At 45.4% G+C, this 26256-nt stretch overlaps 2 protein-coding genes across 2 annotated transcripts; both read left to right on the forward strand.

Moving 5' to 3' along the window:
* Positions 1 to 4988: 4988 nt before the first annotated feature.
* LOC142750869 (protein kinase C delta type-like) lies at positions 4989 to 10313 on the forward strand. Its single transcript, XM_075859846.1, has 4 exons — positions 4989 to 5332; positions 7255 to 9202; positions 9327 to 9367; positions 10233 to 10313. The coding sequence occupies exons 1-2, from the start codon at positions 5110 to 5112 to the stop codon at positions 8682 to 8684; spliced, it is 1653 nt and encodes a 550-aa protein (XP_075715961.1). The 5' UTR covers positions 4989 to 5109; the 3' UTR covers positions 8685 to 9202; positions 9327 to 9367; positions 10233 to 10313.
* Positions 10314 to 18846: 8533 nt separating this feature from the next.
* On the forward strand, positions 18847 to 23962 carry LOC142750870 (protein kinase C delta type-like). The gene is made up of 4 exons (XM_075859847.1): positions 18847 to 19149; positions 20963 to 22851; positions 22976 to 23016; positions 23875 to 23962. Exons 1-2 carry the CDS (start codon positions 18927 to 18929, stop codon positions 22390 to 22392), a joined length of 1653 nt encoding a protein of 550 aa, XP_075715962.1. The 5' UTR covers positions 18847 to 18926; the 3' UTR covers positions 22393 to 22851; positions 22976 to 23016; positions 23875 to 23962.
* Positions 23963 to 26256: the final 2294 nt, after the last annotated feature.

The raw sequence follows: 26256 nt of genomic DNA on the forward strand, positions 1-26256 counted from the left end.
TTTAATATGATAGTCTATTAAAAATCAGCAAGCAAACCTTCGATTTCCTTTTAACCCCTTAAAAGTTTTTGTTTTTTCATTCTGAGAGCCATATGATTTTTGCCGAATTTGTATGTTTCGCACCGATTTGGGGTTTTCATAATGTATGGAATAACTTTTTTGAGGGGGATGGGAAAAACTTGCAATTCCACTAATGTTTTTTAGACTTCGTTTTGATGGTGTTTACTGTACGGTTTTAAGGACATGTTAACTTTATTCTGCAGTTATGATTACAGTGATACCAAATTTTTGGAGTTTCTTTTGTCTTGCTACTTTTGCACAAAAATGTAACAAATTATATATATAATTGTGTCGCTACATTATGAGAGCCCTAACTTTTTTCTTTACCATGAATGGACTTGTGTTTCATAGTACGAATTGTAGCTTTCATGGTTACCATTTTGGGGTACATAGGAATTATTGGTTAAAGTTTATTCCTTTTTGTGGGATTAAGGATGAACAAAAAAATTAAATTCCACCATAGTTTTTTTTTTTTTACGGCGTTTACCCTCTCTCCAAGTGCCCCATAGGATCAGCATGATTTGCCTCTATGGTAAGTACACCCTTGCTATTGACCATAGACACTGTCTGTTCCATGTCATTCTCTATCTCTGCCTATGGATAGGTGATAAATGTCTGATGGGTGGGGGACCGACCGATGGGACCCCCACCGATCCTGAGAATGAGTTTACATGGTCGTCCCTGTGTGCCCCCTATAAATGGAGCGAATGGAGCAGTGGCCGAGCATGCTGCAGCGTTTCATTCATAAGAGGCGCACAGGGACGGCCAGTTAAACTCCTTCTCGTAATCGGTGGGGGTCCCAGCGGTTGGACCCCCAACGATCAGACATTTATCAGCTCTCCTGTGGATAGATGATAAATATTGATTATGAGTAAACCTTTTTAGTACTAATGGCAAAGCTTTTTGACACCAGCTTGGCTTGGTTGGGTTTGACCAAGTATCTGCACTGATCTGTATGCAATAATATATACTATAAGTCTGTGAACGTTGAAAAGTATCTTGACCCAATGATCGGGGCCAGAATAAGGGTGTCCAGAATATTGAGCAGGTAATTTATCGGGGGGCCTCCAATTAACTCATGGGCCCTCCACCAACTTCAGACAAAGATAAAGACGTCAGAGAACGGGCACAAGTATAGCAAGCGCCTGCGACCGGGACCATACAAACGTATTATGTAAAATATACGTCACTTATCTCTCTCTACATAGGTCTGTGTGGTCCCCATGCTGCAGCCGCTGTCTCATACATTCGTCCCACCTTTTATAAAATGCAAAAAGGGACAAACAATGCTAGGTAATGTGCGCACCACGGCAATATTTTTCTATTAAGTCTTCTAACTACACGCCAAAGGGTTTACAAAATTTTAGGAAAACTACAACTTCTAGAATTCCCTGAATGCCTCCAGACATCAGGGTAAGGTGAGAGTTGTAGTTTAAAAAAAAAAAAAGACGAATGGAGGGCCACAGGGACCCGAGCTGGGCAAGTAAGAATATTATTTGTGAATTTAAACAAATATAGTAGCAGTAGTGAAACTGCAAGGATCAGCATGCCTAGGTCCACACTGTTCAAAATAACTACCCTGAAAAGGTACATTAATGGGGGGAGAACCAGCTGGGGGATTAGATGCATGTAAACTATAAAACAGAGGTGAAGACAAGGACATAAAATCTGGTGACTCTTCTTACTGTTCCAGTTAATTCTTCATCTACTGACAGATGACACGTTTTTGCCCCTTCTATATAAATACATTGATACTAGAATTGTGACACTAACCACAGATTTGTTTTATTTCCCTTCCTTTAGATTTCCACCATCAGCGATCAGTCACCGGATATGTGCAGCAATATCATCCTCCATACATGATACTGTTATGGAATAAATATATGTATAATGTATCTGGGGCCCCAAGGAGTGAAATGTTATAGAGGAGAACATGTGTTACAATAGAATGGGTATTTTAGAAAGGTTAAGAGAGGAAATAGTTTGCAGCTGCTTCTGCCGTCCCTTGAAATTGCGAACAGATGGTGGTCAATCACTTGACCAACCCCCCTAAGCATAAAAGGAAACCTAAGGGAATACCTTGTGTTCCACCAATGAGTTTTATGGGAAAGAAGGATGTAAGGATTGAATATACAGATGACTCATATGTTATGGAATGTTCTTTGTTCTGATGCTATAAAAGCGACCACTACAGTTAAATAAAGGCAGAAGGATTTTTACTTTGAGAAACGTCTCAGTGTATCTGTTGCTTCTCCGAGCTCGCACCCCCCCCACCTGATTTGAACCTGCATGGAGATCAAGGCGTAACGTGACCTCATTGCGATCACAATACCTATTCCTGTGTGCAACATAATAAACATCCTGACTTATAAACTCACATTGTGTCTTTCATTTCCATCTTTTTGATCGTCCGCCTCTATTATGGACAATGGAGTTTATAATATCACTTCTTTATAATACAGTGTATGTTATTTATAGAGGATGTAGATGGAGATTTACTAGATATCGGTATAAATGTACAGACTGCGGTTATCTGCACCGTCAGCCACGTGACCTCCTGCTCAACTCGAATGTTTCAGTGCCACCTGAGCTCCCACAATGCAATTCTCTAAGGACGGCTAATTATATAACAAACATTACCCCGTCTCTTGACTATCTATCTATCTATCTATCTATCTATCTATCTATCTATCTATCTATCTATCTATCTATCTATCTATCTATCTATCATATCTTAAGTACACCAGCCATGAGGTGACATAAGGAGGAGAAAAGTGTCTTACATGTCTAGAAAGATGCACTAAATTTATGATACAGCGTGCGCCATTGTGTTAGATTTGGCACAGTTTTTACTTGTCTGATCTAAATTCAAGACAGTAATAATTAATCTCCCCCATAAAATTCATGAAAACTGTCTAACAGTAAAACTGACTTTGTTGCCAATAGCAACCAATCACAGTGCAGCTTTCATTTTTCAAGAGCACTTTAAGACATGAAAGCTGTGTTGTGATTGGTTGCTATGGAGGGCAACAAAGACAACTTTTCTGTTAGGCAGATTTCATGAATCTCATTGGGGACATTTATCATGAGAGGATTTTCTATAGATAGTCTTGTATGTAGGAGTAGTATTTTGTGCCTGTTAATTTTGCGCCAAATTCACTTGTATCACTCAGTATTTAGTGAACATGGCACATCTTGTAAAAAGCGGAAAAATCTGAAATTGTCTGAATTTCCAGTCAGTTCTCTGGAGAGGGCACCAAGAGCCCAGAAAAGCTGTGTGGCTTCACTATGAGCCTGGTGTCACCCAGCTTTTCAGGGGCTCACACACAATATAAAGAGAGGGCAGAAAAATGCGGCTGAAACAGTTGCATAACCTGCAGCTCAGATCGCTACAGGACAGCCGGCAGCTGCCATCTGGGAGGGTCTGTGAGCTGGGTTTTCCTGAAAACCAGCCTGGGAGGATCAAAAGTGCCGGCACCACCAAGGAGGAGCGGAGGAAGAGTCAGCACAGGCACAAAGAAAGGCCTTCATGCGATAGCTGGGAGGGAGGGAACTTGGCCAAAATTTTAGGGAGGCATCTGGGGAGAGTGGGCGGAGAGTAGGCGGGATCTAGCGTTAATAAAACTCCTCCCTCTTCTTGGAGTTCCTGGGCTTTTGCAGCATGGGCAGCGACGAAACAGTATTTCCGCCTGCCTGTTTTTTATTGAGATGTGTGTCTTTGTGGTTTGGCCAATTTATCCGACCTTTGGTCTCTAGTCTTCCTTGGAGGTACGGTTATAGAGAACCTTTCACCTGCCCATACATGTGCAGCTGGGTACAGCATGTAATGGGGAAGGCTGCACAAACCCTGGGGCACTTCACATTCTTTCTTTTCCCACACGCTCTCCTCTCTCCAGCTCTTGCTGTGACACTGTCCATATCTGATTGGACAGTGTCACAGCGATAGTAACACGCCCACTTGCCATTACACGCCCCATTGACAGTTCAGGGGGTTATTTAAATATCGGGTGCCAAATATAACGGCACCGATATCTAAATAACGGAGGAGGGTAGAAAAAAAAATGTAAAGTGCCCCAGGGTTTGTGCTGCTGTGCCCATTACATGCTGAACTCAGCGGCACAGGTAATGGGGAGTTATTTTCACATACTAAATGACTTGACTTGGGCTCTATAGTAATTTGGGGGCTGCCTGAGTGTGGGTTCAGAATTCATTTTAGGGTCTCTAAGTCTAGGGTTTTAATTCACTTTGGAGTCCCTGAGTCTGGGGTCTGAAATAATTTTGGAGTCGTTTGGGGTCTGAGCTAAGTACTTCTGTTATATATATTGAATTACCATGGATTACGGCTTCCAATAACGTTAATACAGGAGGGGATAAGGGCGAGGCCGAGAGGGGCGTAATGAGTGTACGTATGGTGCGGGTAAAGTGCATTAAGACCAGTCATGGAACTCCAGGGTGACTTCTAAAATTATTTATTATTTATAGCAGGGGGTACCTCATTCCTTATAATACACATATCAGCTGCTGCAGAACCTCTTTTTGAAGAGTGAAAGAGAAATTCTTGTGCACCATGAATTAGTATTTTTCAACTGTTTTCAACTGGTGCAAATGCTAACATGTGGTTAAGACAGGGAGATGCTTATACCATAGACATGTATTATATCTATTCTGTTTATTACACTCAGATCGTATGGCTGGTAATTACGTGCCCGGAGCGGCAGCTGGGCCACCTTAAAACATTGTGATGACATCACAATGCCTGAGGTTGGTAGGTGGGCCCCCTTAAGACATAGCTAATGACATCACAATGCCAGAGGTTGGCAGCTGGGCCACCTTAAGACATAGCTAATGACATCACAATGCCTGGGGTTGGCAGCTGGGCCACCTTAAGACATAGCTGATGACATCACAATGCCCCATGCGCTCATCTATACAGGTGCACTGGCCAGAAACATTGCATTTGCATGCTGCGAGTTAGCAGAGATACATGTGAGTGCTCCTGGACAATTTTTGGATTGTTCTTTCTATTGCGATTACCGTTTTTGACACAAAATGAAGAGAAAGAGGAATATGGAAGAAGGAGGAGAAAGAGGGAAGGAGAGTGAGGGGAGTAAAGAAGGAGAGGGGACCAAGAAGACTAAAATGGAGAATACCGGACTTACAGCTAAGAGGAGCATAAAGAACTGGCTCTTAGCCATCATTGGACGGAGAAGTTCACGAGACCTCCCAGGACCCAGTAACATCAGCCTGATGGACGAGAAGATCAGGACATCAGGTAAGAACTCTGAATGTACAAGCAAGTTCTAGTCATATAAATCCATACAATGTCCATAGACTCCTACGGGACAAATAACCTCATAACTAGACATAGTGTGCACGCATAGCGCCCATATCTCATATCAGAGTTGGTAACCACCATACAAAAGTAGTATTTACTGAATAGTTCAGCCAAGAGGTAGACAAAACTTAGCTATGGCAATAAAGGATATAATATATAATTATCGGGGTATATCGGCCTGTATAGACAGATTGATCGCTATCCCTCTAACCTACACGGATACATGCATAAAACTTACAATCTTTTTATTCTCATGTTTTTAATTCTTTGGTAATTTGGTTATATATCCCAAAGCTGCATGATTCTTTCTGAATGATCATTTCTTGCTACCTCATGGGCAGAACCGAAAACAAGTCTGTGCAGCATAGACAAGCTTTCTATTGTACAGCAAATAGACATGTGCACTTACTATAATAGAGCTTGGTTTACTCTTGTTTACAGAGATTTCCTATCATGGGGAACTCATCTATGTTTATTATTGTAAAATGTTTTCCACCACAAATTTTTTGGGGAATATAACTAATAAAATGTAAAAAAAAAAAAACAACTTACAGAGCGTATCAACAATATGTAAATAAGCTGTTCCACCGCAGGGTCTGGCTCCGAACTTCCTGTAAGGCTGGTCACGGCACGCCTAGCGCACCTTCCCATAACCCCCCAGTGGCATATGTAGCGTCTATGGCCGCGGGCTGTCGAGTTTACTTACCCTTCGACGCCCGCAGCCATGGATCTGTGAGCGCTGGTCCCCATCTCCTTCCTAGGAGATGCCAGCGCTAACTTCCGCTCCAGTCCGCTGTGTTCCGCTCCAGTCACGCTCGTGCCCGCTCTTAAAGGGCCAGCGCGCGCACATGAAAACAATCATCATCCTCAACTCACATGATTGCCTGGACTATAAGAAGGCCCCTGCCATTCTGATCCTTGCCTGAGCGTTGTTTGTCGTATCCTAGTTTGTCTATGCAAATGGCCTCCTAGTATTTTCCAGTTCCCAGTGTTCCCATTTCCTGTATCCCATGCTATCCTGGTCAAGTGCTGTGCTGTAGTCGTGCTGTGCTGTATTCCACGCCTGTCCTGCTACTCCACGCCTGACGTCTACCCGCTGCCTAGTCTTACTCCTGTCCGAGCTGCCACAGGTACCCTATACGCACTATAGACAGTGACCTGCGCCCTGTTAGCCAGCTGCCATACCGCCAAGGCAGTTCGGCCCAGTGGGTCCACGAACCCTACGTGACAGCATACAGTATCAGAACACGAGATCTCGGTAGTTATGATGAGATCTCGCATTCTGACACTATGGGCAATAAGGCCTGTTTTCTATAAGACAGCTTTGATAAATGAGTCCCAATAGAGGAAAATTTAGTATGCAAAATGCGTAAGACTTCTGGCACAAATTGCGCCTAAAAAGTGTCATAAATGGGGTGTGTCAAATTATTATTATTATGTTTTAGACACTTTTTCGCCCTCTTTGACAGTTTTGAAAGTGTCTAGAAAAAAGGGGAGTGACAAAGACTCATTGTAAAATCCGCCAGATTTATTACTGGTGTACACCATTTTTTTTTTTTTGCAAAATATCGATGTAAAGTAGGTGAGCCATGAGGTGGCATAAGTAAGAGAAAAAGGTCTAACATGGTTAGCAAGATGAGCCAAATTTATCATACAGCGTGCGCCATTGTGATAAATCTAGCACAATTTCTCCCAGTCTAGTTTAGTTTTATCCTGTCTTCCTTTAGGACAGAATGAATAAATCTCCCCCAGTGTCCTAATTACGTTCCAAAAATGAAAAGTTATTTGAAAAACCATTGTCATTTACATTACACATAGAAAAATACTAATAATAAATACTTATTTTCTCAACCCAATAGGCAAAAAAGGGTCCAAGATCAAGGAGGAGGAAAAAGATAGGGACAAAAAGGGGACAGCAAAAAAGGAGACACAGCGTAAGAGAAAGAGGACGACAGAGGAGAAGGAACCTTCTGGAAAGAAAGCAAAGAAATCTAAAGGAAAAATATCAAATAGTCTGGATGAACTGGAGAAAAAAGCTGAAGAGGAACAACCTGCACCATCTAAGCAGGAGAAAGAGACACCGGCTGCACCTAAGAGAAAGAGAACAGCAGACGAGAACCAGGAATCAAATAAAAAACTAAAAACATCTCTGAGATCTTCCAAAGAAAAAACATCAGGGAGTCAGGATGCAACAACCATCCTCAATGAAAAGCCTGGACCATCTCGTGAGGAGACTAGGACAGCCACTGTTCCTCTAAGCTTGAATTCCTTTACCTTCCATCGTGAACTTGGTAAAGGCTCTTATGGCGAAGTAACTCTTGCGAAAGACAAAATCCGTAAAGAACTTGTCGCCATTAAAAAGACGGGCAAAAGCGATTTCACAGAACTAGGCCATACTTTCGTAGAACGGGACATACTTGGTCTATCACACGAGAGCCGCTTTCTGATCCACGGACTTGCAGCGTTCCACAGTAAGAACCACGTGTATTACGTCATGGAACTGGCCAGTGGGGGTGACCTAGATACATTTACTGAGAATAACTTTCCACTGGAATTAAACACCGTGAAGTTTATTGCAGCAGAGCTGGTTTGTGGGGTGCAATTCCTCCATAACAAAGGCATCATCCACAGGGATCTAAAGCCAAATAACGTCTTATTAACATCAGATGGACATGTGAAGATCACAGATTTTGGACTGGCAATAACAAATGTCTTTGGAAGAACAACAGACCCCTGTGGTGGAACACTAGGATATGTAGCCCCAGAACTGATCGGGTGTGAGGAATATGGAACAGGGGTCGATTGGTTTGCATTTGGAGTCATCCTCTATAACATGGTCACCAATAAAGACCCCTTTCCTGGGAACACAAAATCAGAGATCGAGGCCTCGGTCCTGAACTATGTTCCACAGTATCCAACGTCTTTATCCTCTGACACCGTGGATATAATCAAGCGGCTGCTGTGTAAGAACCAGTTTGAACGTCTGGGAGTGACAGAAAACATCCGAGAACATCCATTCTTCTCTACCACCAACTGGCAAGAAGTAGAGGCTGGACGAGCGGCACCCCCGGATATACTGGTGACTGAGTCTGTGGATCTGAATATTAGTGACATCAGGCCTGCGCCCTGTACTAGGGACCATAACGCCACAATTAAAGCTAAAGATCAGAAACTTTTCAATGAATTTAGTTTTGTGTGTCCTGAGTGGTCGGAGAACTACCACGTCAGCCCCATCTATCCAGACACCCGGCTAAGAAGATTCTCCTCGTCCCAGTGCAAAGTCAACTAAAGTTTCATAACGTCTATAACAACACTGTGCTACTAAAATCTGCAACGCCATAAAATTCACTGTGTCTCCAAGATCTGAGAAACACCAAGGATTTGAGGAACCACCTTGTCCACCTTCTGCATCCCTGTCTAACAACCACCACATGAGGGCTTGGAATATTACATCATATTAACACCTACATTGTGAACAAATCTCCTTTATAGAGGTATTCCACCATCGTATCAGCTGATTGTGCTGCCTTGTCCCCATCGAGCACTTCTGAAGACACCTCATGGCTGATCCACAGCTGTAGTTTACCTGGGTCATCCCTGGCTATGACATACTACATGCCCGGGAGTCATCATCTGATTGGCCAGCTGTCCATGCCCGAAGAGGCTCAGTCTTGTTTCCAGATAAGACAATAAAGCACACCAGACCACCACCGAGTCCATGACAGACTTATTACCATTCCTTGTACCATTCTAGGAAGGTGGAGGGTCTTGTTTCCAGGAACCTGGTATCAGAGCACAATCTATAAAGTAAGTACAGAGCATACATTTTTGTAATTTACAAATATCTATTACTGGGATGATATTATCCCGAATTCTTATTTCGTGTTTTTATTAAGTCATTTACATTTCTTATTTCTTTTTGACTCTTCAGGTGATTGACACATTTCGTCAGGAGTTTCCTTCCATTCAATGGTAAGTTTTACTCAATGTCTACATTTACTGAGTTTATTATTGTAAGATACTGCTCAAGAAGGGAAAGAAAACGAATGATCGGGAAAACACTGATCTAGTATGAAACCAAAAACAGCCATGCCAGATTATCATAACACTAACCTAATAGTCCGGCAGGCAGTCTGATGGCCATTCATTTGGGGGGGGGGGGAGGGTTGATAGATCTTAATGATACATTGGATCCACCTAAAATTTATGTCATGTAATTATCTATGAGTCCACTACATTACCTATCACAGGCCTCCTATGGGGCGCAGGAATGCCTGTGTCATGATGTTGTCATGTAGCGTAGACCATATTATCCAATAATCCAGTTTTTTACAGGGTTGTCTAGTATAGCAAACCTCAATGTGGGATGGGCCTATGCAAATGTGCTCCAAATGGGCATTTCTGTGACAATTTGTGGGCGTTCCTGGGCAGATAGGGATGGGATTTAAAAGTGTCCCACAAATAGAAATTTGAATGCTGTCCAGATATTAACATTTCACCATACCTGACCTGTAATAGTTGTAGGCCTCTGCTTGAAGGCTCGGTACATAATTAATTTTAAGTGGATCTATTATTTATTTTATATTTGGCTTAATCATCCATTACTCCGGCATTAGCGGTTCAGAGGATGCACGATTATTAGAATGTTTTTATACATACATGTAAACTATAAAACAGAGATGAAGACAAGGAAATAAAATCTGGTGACTCTTCTTACTGTTCCAGTTAATTCTTCATCTTTTGACAGATGATACGTTTTTGCCCCTTCTGTATAAATACATTGAAACTAGAATTGTGACACTAACCACAGATTTTTTATTTATTTCCTTTTCTTTAGATTTCCACCATCAGCGATCAGTCACCGGATATGTGCAGAAATATCATCCTCCATACATGATACCTATTCCTGTGTGCAACATAATAAACATCCTGACTTATAAACTCACATTGTGTCTTTCATTTCCATCTTTTTGATCGTCCGCCTCTAATATGGACAATGGAGTTTATAATATCACTTCTTTATAATACAGTCTATGTTATTTATAGAGGATGTAGATGGAGATTTACTAGATATTGGTATAAATGTACAGACTGCGGTTATCTGCACCGCCAGCCACATGACCTCCTGCTCAACTCGAATGTTTCAGTGCCATATTTATCTATCATCTATCTATCTATCTATCTATCTATCTATCTATCGATCGATCGATCTATCTATCTATCTATCTATCTATCTATCTATCTATCTATCTATCTATCTATCTATCTATCTATCTATCTATCTATCTATCTATCTATCTATCTATCATATCTTAAGTACACCAGCCATGAGGTGACATAAGGAGGAGAAAAGTGTCTTACATGTCTAGACAGATGTACTAAATTTATGATATAGCGTGCGCCATTGTGATAGATTTGGCGCAGTTTTTGCTTGTCTGGTCTAAGTTCAAGACAGTAATAATCAATCTCCCCCATAGGATTCATGGAAACATGCCAATAGCAACCAATCACAGTGCAGCTTTCATTTTTCAAGAGCACTATAAGACATGAAAGCTGTGCTGTGATTGGTTGCTATGGAGGGCAACAAAGACAACTTTTCTGTTAGGCAGATTTCATGAATCTCATTGGGGACATTTATCATGAGAGGATTTCCTATAGATAGTCTTGTATGTAGGAGTATTATTTTGTGCCTGTTAATTTTGTGCCAAATTCACTTGTATCACTCATGACTTGCCTAAGTAGAGTCGTGTGTTATTGAACCTTCACTTATCCCTTCTTTTTTCCCACCCCTACCTTTGAGAAAAAGACACGTGACAACCGAGATTGGATGTGAAATGGCCACAGCAGCCGTTTATTAATTTTCATAGTTTTATAAAATGCAATTTTGATCCGAAACATTCGGATAACTAATTAGGAATCCAACCAGAGAATTCCTCCTAATAATTCACATGACCCAACATGGGTCAGAATCATAAATAACAATTAACGTTAACATTAATCCGAGCAGGGGAAGTCCTTGAAGCCATTTTTAGATATGCTTTTTACCTCGAGTTAGCCATCTGCAACCACCACCAAGACATTACCTCCAGCCGTAAACCAGCTCGGAGGCACCGCTCACCTCTGCAGATGGCTCCAACCACCAGAAGACCACTTCAAAGGGATAACACCCTATGAAGTCTTCAAACCATGTACCTTTTTTGGGGGACGCATACCCCCGATGCGACCCCCCCACCATTTCGTACTGACCGACCTCAAGGATTCCCCCCGCCACAGCGAAACAGGCCTTGACCACCTTAAGCCTGTGAGTTCCGCCACACCACCACCGCCCTTTCAATTCCTTCTGCTATTGCCAGGCTCCACAAATCGATCCCAACCTTGGTCAGATGAACCCCATCACTCCTCCAGTAGTTCCCCACTCCTGACTCCAAATCCCTGTGCCGCACACAAATGCCCCCATTCTTGGCCACAAAACGGGACACCGCCCGATTTACTTTAATGCGAGCCTTATTGACCCTCTCCACTGACCTAGCCAGCCGCCAATGCTTCCTTGGAACAATGTCAGACCACACTATCACTAAACCGGGATAAGAAACCCACAAACACAACATATCGTGTTTGATATCCCGCACCAACTCACGAAAGGGGCGAACCCCCAAATCATTTCCCCCCACGTGCAACACCAAGACTTCTGGAACCTTATCCAGCCGAGAGTATGTCTGAAATTCCGCTAACACCCTGCTCCACAACATACGTCTAAATCCCAGCCAATGCAAAACCGCGTCCTGCCGCGGAATGCGCAGCTGGCGACCGTCAGGGTGGACGTCCGCCCTCAAAGCCCCCCAATGCACGTAAGAGTGGCCCAACAACCACACAAGACATGGAAGCTGATCTGAAACGGAAAAGAAAGTTAAATACAAGCGCACGTAGGACCTAAACCTGTTGGACTCCCAACGGCCAATGCGCCGCACCCCCTCGTCATCCAGCCCCCAGCGCCCCGCCTCGGTTGCTGCGCCAATCCTGAAGGAATGAGATGAGTAAGGGCACGCCGCGACGCCGACCGCCGCCAAGCATTTTTTAAATACTGCGCCAAATTTATATCTGGACAAGAATGACCCATCCTCGTGACATAGCAACGGCAACTCGGGCGACCCCACCTGTGGTTTAAAAGCACTCATGCAAGCGACCGGACACATCGCCGATCCCGGGAGGGCAAACAAAACTATCTGCTTTCCTTTACCCAGTTGGTCAGTTTTTGACCGCCGCAACCATACCTCGAGTCTATCCCCATATAGGCTCACCTCCTCCAATCTCAACCCCCCTGCCCGCTTGGTACTAGGTGAAACCAGCTCGCCAATTCTAAGTGCCCCAAAAAACGCCAAGGAAAATGCTAACTGAAATAACTCAACCTCGGACGAAGAACGACAGACAGACACTAGCCATACGCCCAAAGAGATGAGGAGAGAAAACGACACGGGCCTTCTACAATCCGCTTCGACCCTACCTCGACGCAGACCCTTTAAAGCTTGTCCCACTAAAAATTCCTTAGACACATCCCGAAAGCCCCGCAACTTAAAACCAAAAGCCAACGCAGAAATGAAACGATTGACCTTTGCCAATGAAAACCCCGCCTCCCAGGCGTCCCCAACCAGTACAAAAGTGCCACGAACCTGTCTTGATCCGTGCTGACGTTACCCAACTCTCTTACCCACTCATCCCACTGCTTCCAACAAGCAGAATAAGCACTCCATGTCGTACGAGCCAATGACCTTTCCACCAATCGCTCTACGGGACCGAAACCAGATCCCAGAGATGTTCCGGACAAGCCAAACCGAGACACTCCGCTCCCGGTGCCAATTGACTAAATCGATCCCACTGCGAGCGAGAAAGAGCATCAGCGATACAATTCCGTACCCCCGGCACATGTACCGCCACCACCCACGCGTTCAAAGACAAACACACCAAAACTAAATGTCGCAACAACTGAACTACCGGAGGAGAGGATGCCGTGATGTTATTAATGGCCAGCACCACCCCCATGTTGTCGCAATAAAAACGGACCTTCTTATCCCTGAGCCTGTCTCCCCAAATGGTTGCCGCAACCACGATAGGGAACAGCTCGAGCAGGGCCAGATTCCGCGTGAGTCCACTGGACACCCAACTAGCCGGCCAGTTACCTGCACACCAAGGACCACCCCCGTACGCTCCAAACCCACCTGCTCCAGCCGCATCCGTAAAAAATTTTAAGTCACTCGTATCCTGCGCTGGAGCCATCCATAGCGAGCGACCATTATACTGACACAGAAAATCATCCCAAACCTGCAGATCAGCCCGATGCTCTTCCCTGAGCCGCACAAAGTGATGTGGCGCACGAACCCCCGCCGTCGCAGCCGCCAAACGTCTACTAAAAACCCTCCCCATCGGCATAATCCGGCAAGCGAAATTCAACTTCCCCAGCAGCGACTGGAGATCGCGCAACGTAATTTTCCTCAACCTACAAGCCCGCCGTACCTCCTGACTCAATGACCCTAGCTTATCCGCAGGAAGACGACACTCCATTGCCACCGAATCAATTTCAATGCCTAAAAAACAAATGGTAGATACCGGGCCCTCAGTCTTTTCTGGCGCCAAGGGGATCCCAAAATCCCTCGCAACCTTCTGCAATGAATGAAGCAAATTACCGCAAATAGGCGAACCCCCCGGGCCGACGCACAAAAAAATCATCCAGGTAATGTATCAAAGAGTCGACCCCAGCTACGCCCTTCGGCACCCATTCCACGAAGCTACTAAATGCTTCGAAATACGCGCAAGAAAGGGAACACCCCATCGGAAGACACCTATCCACATAAAAAGCCCCATTCCAAAAACAACCCAACAACCGTTGGCTCTCTGGATGAACCGGCAACAACCGGAATGCCGCCTCAATGTCGGTTTTGGCTAACAGAGCGCCGGGCCCCGCAGCGCGAACTAGCCCCACCGCCTTGTCGAATGATGTATACACAACGGAGCACAACTCGTGATCAATCCCATCATTCACCGACGAGCCCTTGAGAAACGATAAATGCTGAATTAAACGAAAGGCTCTCGCTTTGGCACAATACCCAATGGGGACACCACTAAATCCTTTATTGGCGGATCAACAAAAGGCCCCGCCATGCGACCCAACGAAATTTCTTTAAACAGTTTTTCCGACACGACCTCAGCATGCAAGTAAGCCGACTTAAGATTGCGCCGTGTCACAAGAACCTCATAAGGAGGCGGAGGAATAATGAAACCAACACAAAAACCTTCATAAATTAACTTGGCCGCAACCCTATCCGGATACTCATTTAGATACGGGACCATCCTTTCCACCCTCACCGGCGACAACCCCTTGACCAGCCGAGGAGGACTGGTTCCCTGACCGCTTCTTCCGCATACATTTGGCAGCCCCGTGGGATGAACCATTACATTCTGAACACACGTGCTTGAACTTACACGTGGCCCCGAACTTACACTGGCCATCGTTAAATTGCCAGCAGAATCCCAGTTTTGCCCCTGAACCTTGCCCGGCCTGGCTGGACTGACCTCCTTGGCCAACGCTCCCGGGAAAGGACTGCTTCACCGGAGCCGTCACCCTCAACCAAAGCGCAATATCCTTCTGGTCCCACCGAATCGCCAGCCGAACCGCCTTTCGCTGACGGAATTGCTCATCGTACCTTAACCACGCCTGCCCCCCGTATGCCCTATGAGCTTCCCCGATGGCATCAAAATAGCAAAATAACGCCGAGCAATTTTCCGGCGCCTCCTCTCCGATCACGCTGGCTAAAATGGCAAACGCCTGCGACCAATTGACGAACGTCTGCGGGATAAGCCTATACCGCCGACGTTCCTCTTCCTCCTTCTTACTCTCGTCCCGCTTGCCTTTATCCAAATTGAATTTAGCAAGCGGCAGAAGAGAAAAAATCTCCACATACTCGTCCTCCCAGATCCGCCCACGGACCTCCTGTTTTAAGTGCGCCCCCAACGGACCTTCGAAGCAAACATACACCTCGCCACGAGCACGATCATCAATACGCACCCTATCGCCGTCTTTTTGCGCCTCGGTCTGCACTGATACCGCGACCGCCTCCTTAGACGCCGCCAGCCCTTCCACAATCCCGGGACGCGACTGTAACGATCCAACCTCACGGGGACCTTCCCAAACTACCGCCGGGAACACCGCCGTAACTACCGGCGCCGCCGCCCTATCTAGGCGCCCGACCAGCTACCGCAAGCAACCCACTAAATCCGCTAAGCCAACGCCGTCGCGCCCGACCGCGCCACTACCGGCAGCCGATGCCACGCTTGCTGCCCCACCACCGACACCCGACATAAAAATCGCTGGATACGCCAAAGAAGGAGTTACGCACTCACCAGGCTGCACAGGCGCTGTGTTCCCGTCAGCAGGACAATCCTGACCTCGCCTAAAATCGTCCAATTCGCCTTCCTCCAGATCCTCTCTCGCAGACGACTGGCCATCCCACCGACATCTCCTACACGGGGACAACGACGTGCTGACAGATGGGCCGGCCACCTGCCGCCCGACCGCAGGGACCCAGACTTCCGATCGGACCTGTTGCCTCGTCGCCGCTGCAGATCTAGGCATCCTCCTTGACGGTCTCGAGGAAGCTTGCCCCCTGGCCGGAACATCACCATGCGGGGCGGCCGTAGACTGTTCTCCGGTTCTTGCATCCGATGGAGGAGGGGTGACAGGGAGCCCGGCCTGCGACCAACTGTTTACCGCCGGACCTCATCGCGGCTGGGGATTCCTGCCAGGACGCAGGGCCTGGGAAGAGGCGGCCCTCCCAGCTGCCTGGCCTGCAGCGTCCTTTGAAGGGCTCCCCTTGCGACGCCGTGTCCGCGGGACCACCTCTGGGCTGAGGCGTTCTGGAGGGCGGGACCGCCGGGGAGACCCGGCCCGAGCCACCGTCGCCCCTGACGACACTCTCTGCCTCATGCGACCAGGAGCGCGGGTTGCCAACTCCCCCCCCCCACCGCCACAGTACTAGCACTAGGGAGGGGGCCGGGGGAGGGGAGCCTGTCCCCCTGAGCAACTGACCTCGAGCGCCGAGCCTGGCGTGGAGGCGATTCAGCCCCCGGGATCCTGGACAGTGCAGCCACGGTCTCCTCTAGCCACCCAGGACCGTGGAATGCAGCTGCCGCACGCAGCTGTTCGGGCATGCCGACCTCCGACATGGCAGGTAAGCACGGAGCGGGGCAGCAGTGGGAGCTTATAAAATTACGTGTTTCTCCTCCCGCTGCTTCCGGCTCAATGCCGAAAACAGCGGGAAGACTGGTAACGTCCCCTAACTCCTCCCTACCCCTCTTCTACCTCCCCCTGCATCTCCCTCTTGTTTAACCCTTTCCCTACTAGGTCCTGTCATGGAGGCTTCCCTCCGAAGCCCTGCGGGCTGCGTCCAGCCTCTTCTGTATTTAGTGAACATGGCACATCTTGTAAAAATCGGAAAAATCTGAAATTGTCTAAATTTCCAGTCAGTTCTCTGGAGAGGGCACCAAGAGCCCAGGAAAGCTGTGTGGCTTCACTATGAGCCTGGTGTCACCCAGCTTTTCAGGGGCTCACACACAATATAATGAGAGGGCAGAAAAATGCGGCTGAAACAGTTGAATAACCTGCAGCTCAGATCGCTACAGGACAGCCGGCAGCTGCCATCTCGGAGGGTCTGTGGCCTGGGTTTTCCTGAAAACCAGCCTGGGAGGATCAAAAAGTGCGGGCACCACCAAGGAGGAGAGGAGGAAGAGTCAGAACAGGCACAAAGAAAGGGCTTCATGCCATAGCTGGGAGGGAGGGAACTTGGCCAAAATTTTAGGGAGGCATCTGGGATGAGGAGCAGGTTGGCGGAGAGTAGGCGGGATCTAGCGTTAATAAAACTCCTCCCTCTTCTTGGAATTCCTGGGCTTTTGCAGCGTGGGCAGCGAAGAAACAGTATTTCCGCCTGCCTGTTTTTTATTGAGATGTGTGTCTTTGTGGTTTTGGCCAATTTATCCCACCTTTGGTCTCGAGTCTTCCTTGGAGGTACGGTTATAGAGAACCTTTCATACATGTGCAGCTGGGTACAGCTTGTAATGGGGAAGGCTGCACAAACCCTGGGGCACTTTACATTCTTTCTTTTCCCACACACTCTCCTCCCTCCAGCTCTTGCTGTGACACTGTCCATATCAGATTGGACAGTGTCACAGCGATAGTAACACGCCCCCTTGCCATTACACGCCCCATTGACAGTTCAAGGGGTTATTTAAATATCGGGTGCCAAATATAACGGCACCGATATCTAAATAACGGAGGAGGGTAGAAAAAAAAAAGTTAAGTGCCCTAGGGTTTGTGCTGCTGTGCCCATTACATGCTGCACTCAGCGGCACAGGTATGGGGAGGTGAAAGGTTCTCTTTAAATGAGACTAGTTATGGGGAGTTATTTTCACATACTAAACGACTTGACTTGGGCTCTATAGTAATTTGAGTGTGGGTTCAGAATTCATTTTAGGGTCTCCAAGTCTAGGGTTTAAATTCACTTTGGAGTCCCTGAGTCTGGGGTCTGAGCTAAGTACTTCTGTTATATATATTGAATTACCATGGATTACGGCTTCCAATAACGTTAATACAGGAGGGGATAAGGGCGAGGCCGAGAGGGGTGTAATGAGTGTACGTATGGTGCGGGTAAAGTGCATTAAGACCAGTCAAGGAACTCCAGGGTGACTTCTAAAATTATTTATTATTTATAGCAGTGGGTACCTCATTCCTTCTAATACACATATCAGCTGCTGCAGAACCTCTTTTTGAAGAGTGAAAGAGAAATTCTTGTGCACCATGGATTAGTATTTTTCAACTGTTTTCAACTGGTGCAAATGCTAACATGTGGTTAAGACAGGGAGATGCTTATACCATAGACATGTATTATATCTATTCTGTTTATTACACTCAGATCGTATGGCTGGTAATTACGTGCCCGGAGCGGCAGCTGGGCCACCTTAAAACATTGTGATGACATCACAATGCCTGAGGTTGGTAGGTGGGCCCCCTTAAGACATAGCTAATGACATCACAATGCCTGGGGTTGGCAGCTGGGCCACCTTAAGACATAGCTGATGACATCACAATGCCTGGGGTTGGCAGCTGGGCCACCTTAAGACATAGCTAATGACATCACAATGCCTGGGGTTGGCAGCTGGGCCACCTTAAGACATAGCTGATGACATCACAATGCCTGGGGTTGGCAGCTGGGCCACCTTAAGACATAGCTAATGACATCACAATGCCTGGGGTTGGCAGCTGGGCCACCTTAAGACATAGCTGATGACATCACAATGCCTAAAGGTCACAGGTGGGCTACCTTAATACATAGCTGATGACATCACAATGCCCCATGCGCTCATCTATACAGGTGCACTGGCCAGAAACATTGCATTTGCATGCTGCGAGTTAGCAGAGATACATGTGAGTGCTCCTGGACAATTTTTGGATTGTTCTTTCTATTGCGATTACCGTGTTTGACACAAAATGAAGAGAAAGTGGAAGAAGGAAGAAGGAGGAGAAAGAGGGAAGGAGAGTGAGGGGAGTAAAGAAGGCGAGGGGACCAAGAAGACTAAAATGGAGAATACCGGACTTACAGCTAAGAGGAGCATAAAGAACTGGCTCTTAGCCATCATGGGACGGAGAAGTTCACGAGACCTCCCAGGATCCAGTAACATCAGCCTGATGGACGAGAAGATCAGGACATCAGGTAAGAACTCTGAATGTACAAGCAAGTTCTAGTCATATAAATTCATACAATGTCCATAGACTCCTACGGGACAAATAACCTCATAACTAGACATAGTGTGCACGCATAGCGCCCATATCTTGGATCAGAGTTGATAACCACCATACAAAAGTAGTATTTACTGAATAGTTCAGCCAAGAGGTACACAAAACTTAGCTATGGCAATAAAGGATATAATATATCATTCTTGGGGTATATCGGCCTGTATAGACAGATTGATCGCTATCCCTCTAACCTACACGGATACATGCATAAAACTTACAATCTTTTTTGTTCTCATGTTTTTAATTCTTTGGTAATTTGGTTATATATCCCAAAGCTGCATGATTCTTTGTGAATGATCATTTCTTGCTACCTCATGGGCAGAACCAAAAACAAGTCTGTGCAGCATAGACAAGCTTTCTATTGTACAGAAAATAGACATGTGCACTTACTATAATAGAGTTTGGTTTACTCTTGTTTACAGAGGACCTATCATGGGGAAGTCATCCCTGTTTTTTATAGTAAAAACGTTTTCCACCACAAAAAAATTTTGGAATATAGCTAATAAAATGTAAAAAAAAAAACAACAACTTACAGAGCGTATCAACAATAAGTAAATAAGCTGTTCCACCGCAGGGGCTGGCTCCGAACTTCCTGTAAGGCTGGTCGCGGCACGCCTAGCGCACCTTCCCATAACTCCCCAGTGACCTAAGTAGCGTCCATGGCCGCGGGCTGTCGGGTTTACTTACCTCCCGACGCCCGCAGCCATGGATCTGTGAGCGCTGGTCCCCATCTCCTTCCTAGGACATGCCAGCGCTAACTACCGCTCCGGTCCACTGTGTCCCGTAGGGGGGCACGCGCACGCTCTTAAAAGGCCAGTGCGCGCACATGAAAACAATAATCATCCTCATCTCACATGATTTCCTGGACTATGAGAATTCCCTGTCCTTCTGATCCTTGCCTGAGCGGTGTTTGTCGTATCCTAGTTTGTCTATGCAAATGGTCTCCTAGTGTTTTCCAGTTCCCAGTGTTCCCTGTTTCTGTATCCTGTATCCCGTGCTAGTCTGGTTAATTGCTGTGCTGTGCTGTAGTCGTGCTGTGCTGTGTATTCCACGCCTCTCCGAGCTGCCACAGGTACCCTATACGAACTATAGCCAAGGCAGTACGGCCCAGTGGGTCCACAAACTCTACGTGACAGCATACAGTATCAGAACATGAGATCTCGCTAGCTATGATGAGATCTCGCATTCTGACACTGGGCAATAAGGCCTGATTTCTATAAGACAGTTTTGATAAATGAGGCCCATAGAGGAAAATTTAGTATGCAAAATACGTAAGACATCTTGCACAAATTGCGCCTAAAAAGTGGCATAAATGGGGTGTGTCAAATTATTATTATTATGTTATAGAAACTTTTTCACCAAAAATGGGAGTGACAAAGAGGCATCGTAAAATCCGCCAGATTTATTACTGCTGTACGCCATTGTTTGTGTGCAAAATATCGATATAAAGTAGGTGAGACATGAGGTGGCATAAGTAAGAAAAAAAGGTCTAACATGGTTAGCAAGATGAGCCAAATTTATCATACAGCGTGCGCCATTGTGATAAATCTAGCACAATTTCTCCCAGTCTAGTTTAGTTTTATCCTGTCTTCCTTTAGGACAGAATGAATAAATCTCCCCCAGTGTCCTAATTACGTTCCAAAAATGAAAAGTTATTTGAAAAACCATTGTCATTTACATTACACATAGAAAAATACTAATAATAAATACTTATTTTCTCAACCCAATAGGCAAAAAAGAGTCCAAGATCAAAGAGGAGGAAAAAGATAGGGACAAAAAGGGGACAGAAAAAAAGGAGACACAGCGTAAGAGAAAGAGGACGACAGAGGAGAACAAACCTTCTGCAAAGAAAGCAAAGAAATCTAAAGGAAAAACATCAAATAGTCTGGATGAACTGGAGAAAAAAGCTGAAGAGGAACAACCTGCACCATCTAAGCAGGAGAAAGAGACACCGGCTGCACCTAAGAGAAAGAGAACAGCAGACGAGAACCAGGAATCAAATAAAAAACTAAAGACATCTCTGAGATCTTCCAAAGAAAAAACATCAGGGAGTCAGGATGCAACAACCATCCTCAATGAAAAGCCTGGACCATCTCGTGAGGAGACTAGGACAGCCACTGTTCCTCTAAGCTTGAATTCCTTTACATTCCATCGTGAACTTGGTAAAGGCTCTTATGGCGAAGTAACTCTTGCAAAAGACAAAATCCGTAAAGAACTTGTCGCCATTAAAAAGACGGGCAAAAGCGATTTCACAGAACTGGGCCATACTTTCGTAGAGCGGGACATACTTGGTCTATCACACGAGAGCCGCTTTCTGATCCACGGACTTGCAGCGTTCCACAGTAAGAACCACGTGTATTACGTCATGGAACTGGCCAGTGGGGGTGACCTCGATACATTTACTGAGAATAACTTTCCACTGGAATTAAACACCGTGAAGTTTATTGCAGCAGAGCTGGTTTGTGGGGTGCAATTCCTCCATAACAAAGGCATCATCCACAGGGATCTAAAGCCAAATAATGTCTTATTAACATCAGATGGACATGTGAAGATCACAGATTTTGGACTGGCAATAACAAATGTCTTTGGAAGAACAACAGACCCCTGTGGTGGAACACTAGGATATGTAGCCCCAGAAATGATCGGGCGTGAGGAATATGGACCAGGGGTCGATTGGTTTGCATTTGGAGTCATCCTCTATAACATGGTGACCAATAAAGACCCCTTTCCTGGGAACACAAAATCAGAGATCGAGGCCTCGGTCCTGAACTATGTCCCACAATATCCAATGTCTTTATCCTCTGACACAGTGGATATAATCAAGCGGCTGCTGTGTAAGAACCAGTTTGAACGTCTGGGAGTGACAGAAAACATACGAGAACATCCATTCTTCTCTACCACCAACTGGCAAGAAGTAGAGGCTGGACGAGCGGCACCCACGGATATACTGGTGACTGAGTCTGTGGATCTGAATATTAGTGACATCAGGCCTGCGCCCTGTACTAGGGACCATAACACCACAATTAAAGCTAAAGGTCAAAAGCTTTTCAATGAATTTAGTTTTGTGTGTCCTGAGTGGTCGGAGAACTACCACGTCAGCCCCATCTATCCAGACACACGGCTAAGAAGATTCTCCTCGTCCCAGTGCAAAGTCAACTAAAGTTTCATAACAACTATAACAACACTGTGCTACTAAAATCTCCAACACCATAAAATTCACTGTGTCTCCAAGTTCTGAGAAACACCAAGGATTTGAGGAACCACCTTGTCCACCTTCTGTATCCCTGTCTAACAACCACCGCATGAAGAACTGATCCTCCTTGCAGAGCTTGGAATATAACATCATATTAACACCTACATTGTGAACAAATCTCCTTTATAGAGGTATTCCACCATCGTATCAGCTGCCTCCTTGTCCCCATCGAGCACTGGCCTGGATCATCATCTGATTGGCCAGCTGTCTATGCCCGAAGAGGCTCAGTCTTGTTTCCAGATAAGACAATAAAGCACACCAGACCTCCACCGAGTCCATGACAGACTTATTACCATTCCTTGTACCATTCTAGGAAGGTGGAGGGTCTTGTTTCCAGGAACCTGGTATCAGAGCACAATCTATAAAGTAAGTACGGAGCATAAATCTTTGTAATTGACAAATATCTATTACTGGGATGATATTATCCCGAATTCTTATTTCGTGTTTTTATTAAGTCATTTACATTTCTTATTTCTTTTTGACTCTTCAGGTGATTGACACATTTCGTCAGGAGTTTCCTTCCATTCAATGGTAAGTTTTACTCAATGTCTACATTTACTGAGTTTATTATTGTAAGATACTGCTCAAGAAGGGAAAGAAAACGAATGATCGGGAAAACACTGATAATCTAGTATGAAACCAAAAACAGCCATGCCAGATTATCATAACACTAACCTGATAGTCCGGCACGCAGTCTGATGGCCATTCAATTGGGGGGTTGATAGATCTTAATGATACATTGGATCCACCTAAAATGAATGTAATGTAATTATCTATGAGTCACTACATTACCTATCACAGGCCTCCTATGGGTCGCAGGAATGCCTGTGTCATGATGTTGTCATGTAGCGTACACCATATTATCCAATAATTCTGTTTTTTACAGGATTGTTTAGTATAGCAAACCTCAATGTGGGATGGGCCTATGCAAATGTACTCCAAATGGGCGTTTCTGTGACACTTTGTGGGCGTTCCTGGGCAGATAGGGCTGGGACTTAGAAGTGTCCCACAAATAGAAATTTGAATGCTGTCCAGATATTAACATTTCACCATACCAGTACCTGTAGTAGTTGTAGGCCTCTGCTTGAAGGCTCGGTACATAATTAATTTTAAGTGGATCTATTATTTATTTTATATTTGGCTTAATCATCCAATACTCCGGCATTAGCGGTTCAGAGGATGCACGATTATTAGAATGTTTTTATATATACATGTAAACTATAAAACAGAGATGAAGACAAGGACATAAAATCTGGTGACTCTTCTTACTGTTCCAGTTAGTTCTTCATCTACTGACAGATGATACGTTTTTGCCCCTTTTTTATATAAATACATTGATACTAGAATTGTGACACTAACCACAGACTTGTTTTATTTCCCTTCCTTTAGATTTCCACCATCAGCGATCAGTCACCGGATATGTGCAGAAATATCATCCTCCATACATGATACCTATTCCTGTGTGCAACATAATAAACCTCCTGACTTATAAACTCACATTGTGTCTTTCATTTCCATCTTTTTGATCGTCCGCCTCTATTATGGACAATGGAGTTTATAATATCACTTCTTTATAATACAGTGTATGTTATTTATAGAGGATGTAGATGGAGATTTACTAGATATCGGTATAAATGTACAGACTGCGGTTATCTGCACCGTCAGCCACGTGACCTCCTGCTCAACTCGAATGTTTCAGTGCCATATTTATCTATCATCTATCTATCTATCTATCTATCTATCTATCTATCTATCTATCTATCTATCTATCTATCTATCTATCTATCTATCTATCTATCTCATATCTATCTATCTATCTATCTATCTATCTATCTATCTATCTATCTATCTATCTATCTATCTATCTATCTATCTATCTATCTATCTTGACCTGCCTAGGTAGAGTCGTGTGTTAACCTTAGACCATACTATCCCCCCACCCCCATTTAGTAAAGACACATGACACCGAGGTTGGATGTGAAATGGCCACAGCAGCCGTTTATTAATTTCACAGTTTTATAAAAACAATTTAAATCCGAAACATTCGGATAACTAGTTAGGAATCCACCAGAGAATTCCTCCTAATAATTCACATGACCCAACATGGGTCAGAATCATAAATAACAATTAAACAATAACATTAACCCGAGCAGAGGAAGTCCTTGAAGCCCCTTCAGATGTTCCTTTCAAGAACACACCGAATTAGCCATCTGCAAACCACCAATTACCTCCAGCCGTAAACCAGCTCGGAAGCACCGTTCACCTCTGCAGATGGCTCCAACCACTAGAAGTCCACTTCAAGGGGATAACACCCGATGAAGCCCTCAAGTGATATACCGACCACTAGAAGTCCACTTCAAAGGGATAACACCCGATGAAGCCTTCAAGTGATATACCTTCTACCAGAAGACCACTTCAAAGGGATAACACCCGATGAAGTCTTCAACCATGTACCTTTTTTGGGGGACGCATACCCCCGATGCGACCCCCCCACCATTTTGTACTGACTGGCCTCAAGGACTCCCCCCGCCAGCTGCCATGACAACAGAACCTACTCCGGAAAAAAGAAAAACAAGTTAAATAAGCACACAAAATAACACACAACACTCATAGACGGACGTACATAAGACCTAAGGAGTAACAAACCAAGGGTGGGAGGGTGGGAGCTTGCTTACTCTATGTTACTCCTCCCGCTGCTTCCGGCTCAATGCCGAGAAACAGCGGGAAGCGCAGTAACAGCCCCCCCCGTCCCCCTTAACTCCTCCCCGTCCCTCCTTCAGCTCCTTCCAACCCCACTTTCCCTCACCTCATTAACCCTTTCCCTACCAGGACGGTCATGCCGGCTTCCCTTAACCCTGCGGCTGCGTCCAGCCTCTTCTTGACCTGCCTAGGTAGAGTCGTGTGTTAACCTTAGACCATACTATCCCCCCACCCCCATTTAGTAAAGACACATGACACCGAGGTTGGATGTGAAATGGCCACAGCAGCCGTTTATTAATTTCACAGTTTTATAAAAACAATTTAAATCCGAAACATTCGGATAACTAGTTAGGAATCCACCAGAGAATTCCTCCTAATAATTCACATGACCCAACATGGGTCAGAATCATAAATAACAATTAAACAATAACATTAACCCGAGCAGAGGAAGTCCTTGAAGCCCCTTCAGATGTTCCTTTCAAGAACACACCGAATTAGCCATCTGCAAACCACCAATTACCTCCAGCCGTAAACCAGCTCGGAAGCACCGTTCACCTCTGCAGATGGCTCCAACCACTAGAAGTCCACTTCAAGGGGATAACACCCGATGAAGCCCTCAAGTGATATACCGACCACTAGAAGTCCACTTCAAAGGGATAACACCCGATGAAGCCTTCAAGTGATATACCTTCTACCAGAAGACCACTTCAAAGGGATAACACCCGATGAAGTCTTCAACCATGTACCTTTTTTGGGGGACGCATACCCCCGATGCGACCCCCCCACCATTTTGTACTGACTGGCCTCAAGGACTCCCCCCGCCACCGCGAAACAGGCCTTGACCACCTTAAGCCTGTGAGTTCCTCCACACCACCACCGCCCTTTCTATGCCTTCTGCTATCGCCAAGCTCCAAAGATCAATGCCAACCTCGGTCAGATGAACCCCGTCACTTCTCCAGAAATTCCCCACTCCTGACTCCAAATCCCTATGCCTCACGCAAATGCCCCCGTTCTTTGCCACAAAACGAGACACCGCCCGGTTAACTTTTATGCGAGCCTTATTGACTCTCT

The sequence above is a fragment of the Rhinoderma darwinii genome, chromosome 3 (genome assembly GCF_050947455.1).
Source record: "Rhinoderma darwinii isolate aRhiDar2 chromosome 3, aRhiDar2.hap1, whole genome shotgun sequence".
In the NCBI taxonomy this organism is placed as follows: Eukaryota; Metazoa; Chordata; class Amphibia; order Anura; family Rhinodermatidae; genus Rhinoderma; species Rhinoderma darwinii.

Bases quoted from the DNA above. Each gene is read 5' to 3' on its own strand.
- LOC142750870 (XM_075859847.1), top strand. From the start codon at position 18,927: ATGAAGAGAAAGTGGAAGAAGGAAGAAGGAGGAGAAAGAGGGAAGGAG. The intron at 19,150-20,962 runs GTAAGAACTCTG...TCAACCCAATAG, and splicing joins CGAGAAGATCAGGACATCAG to GCAAAAAAGAGTCCAAGATC.
- LOC142750869 (XM_075859846.1), top strand. From the start codon at position 5,110: ATGAAGAGAAAGAGGAATATGGAAGAAGGAGGAGAAAGAGGGAAGGAG. The intron at 5,333-7,254 runs GTAAGAACTCTG...TCAACCCAATAG, and splicing joins CGAGAAGATCAGGACATCAG to GCAAAAAAGGGTCCAAGATC.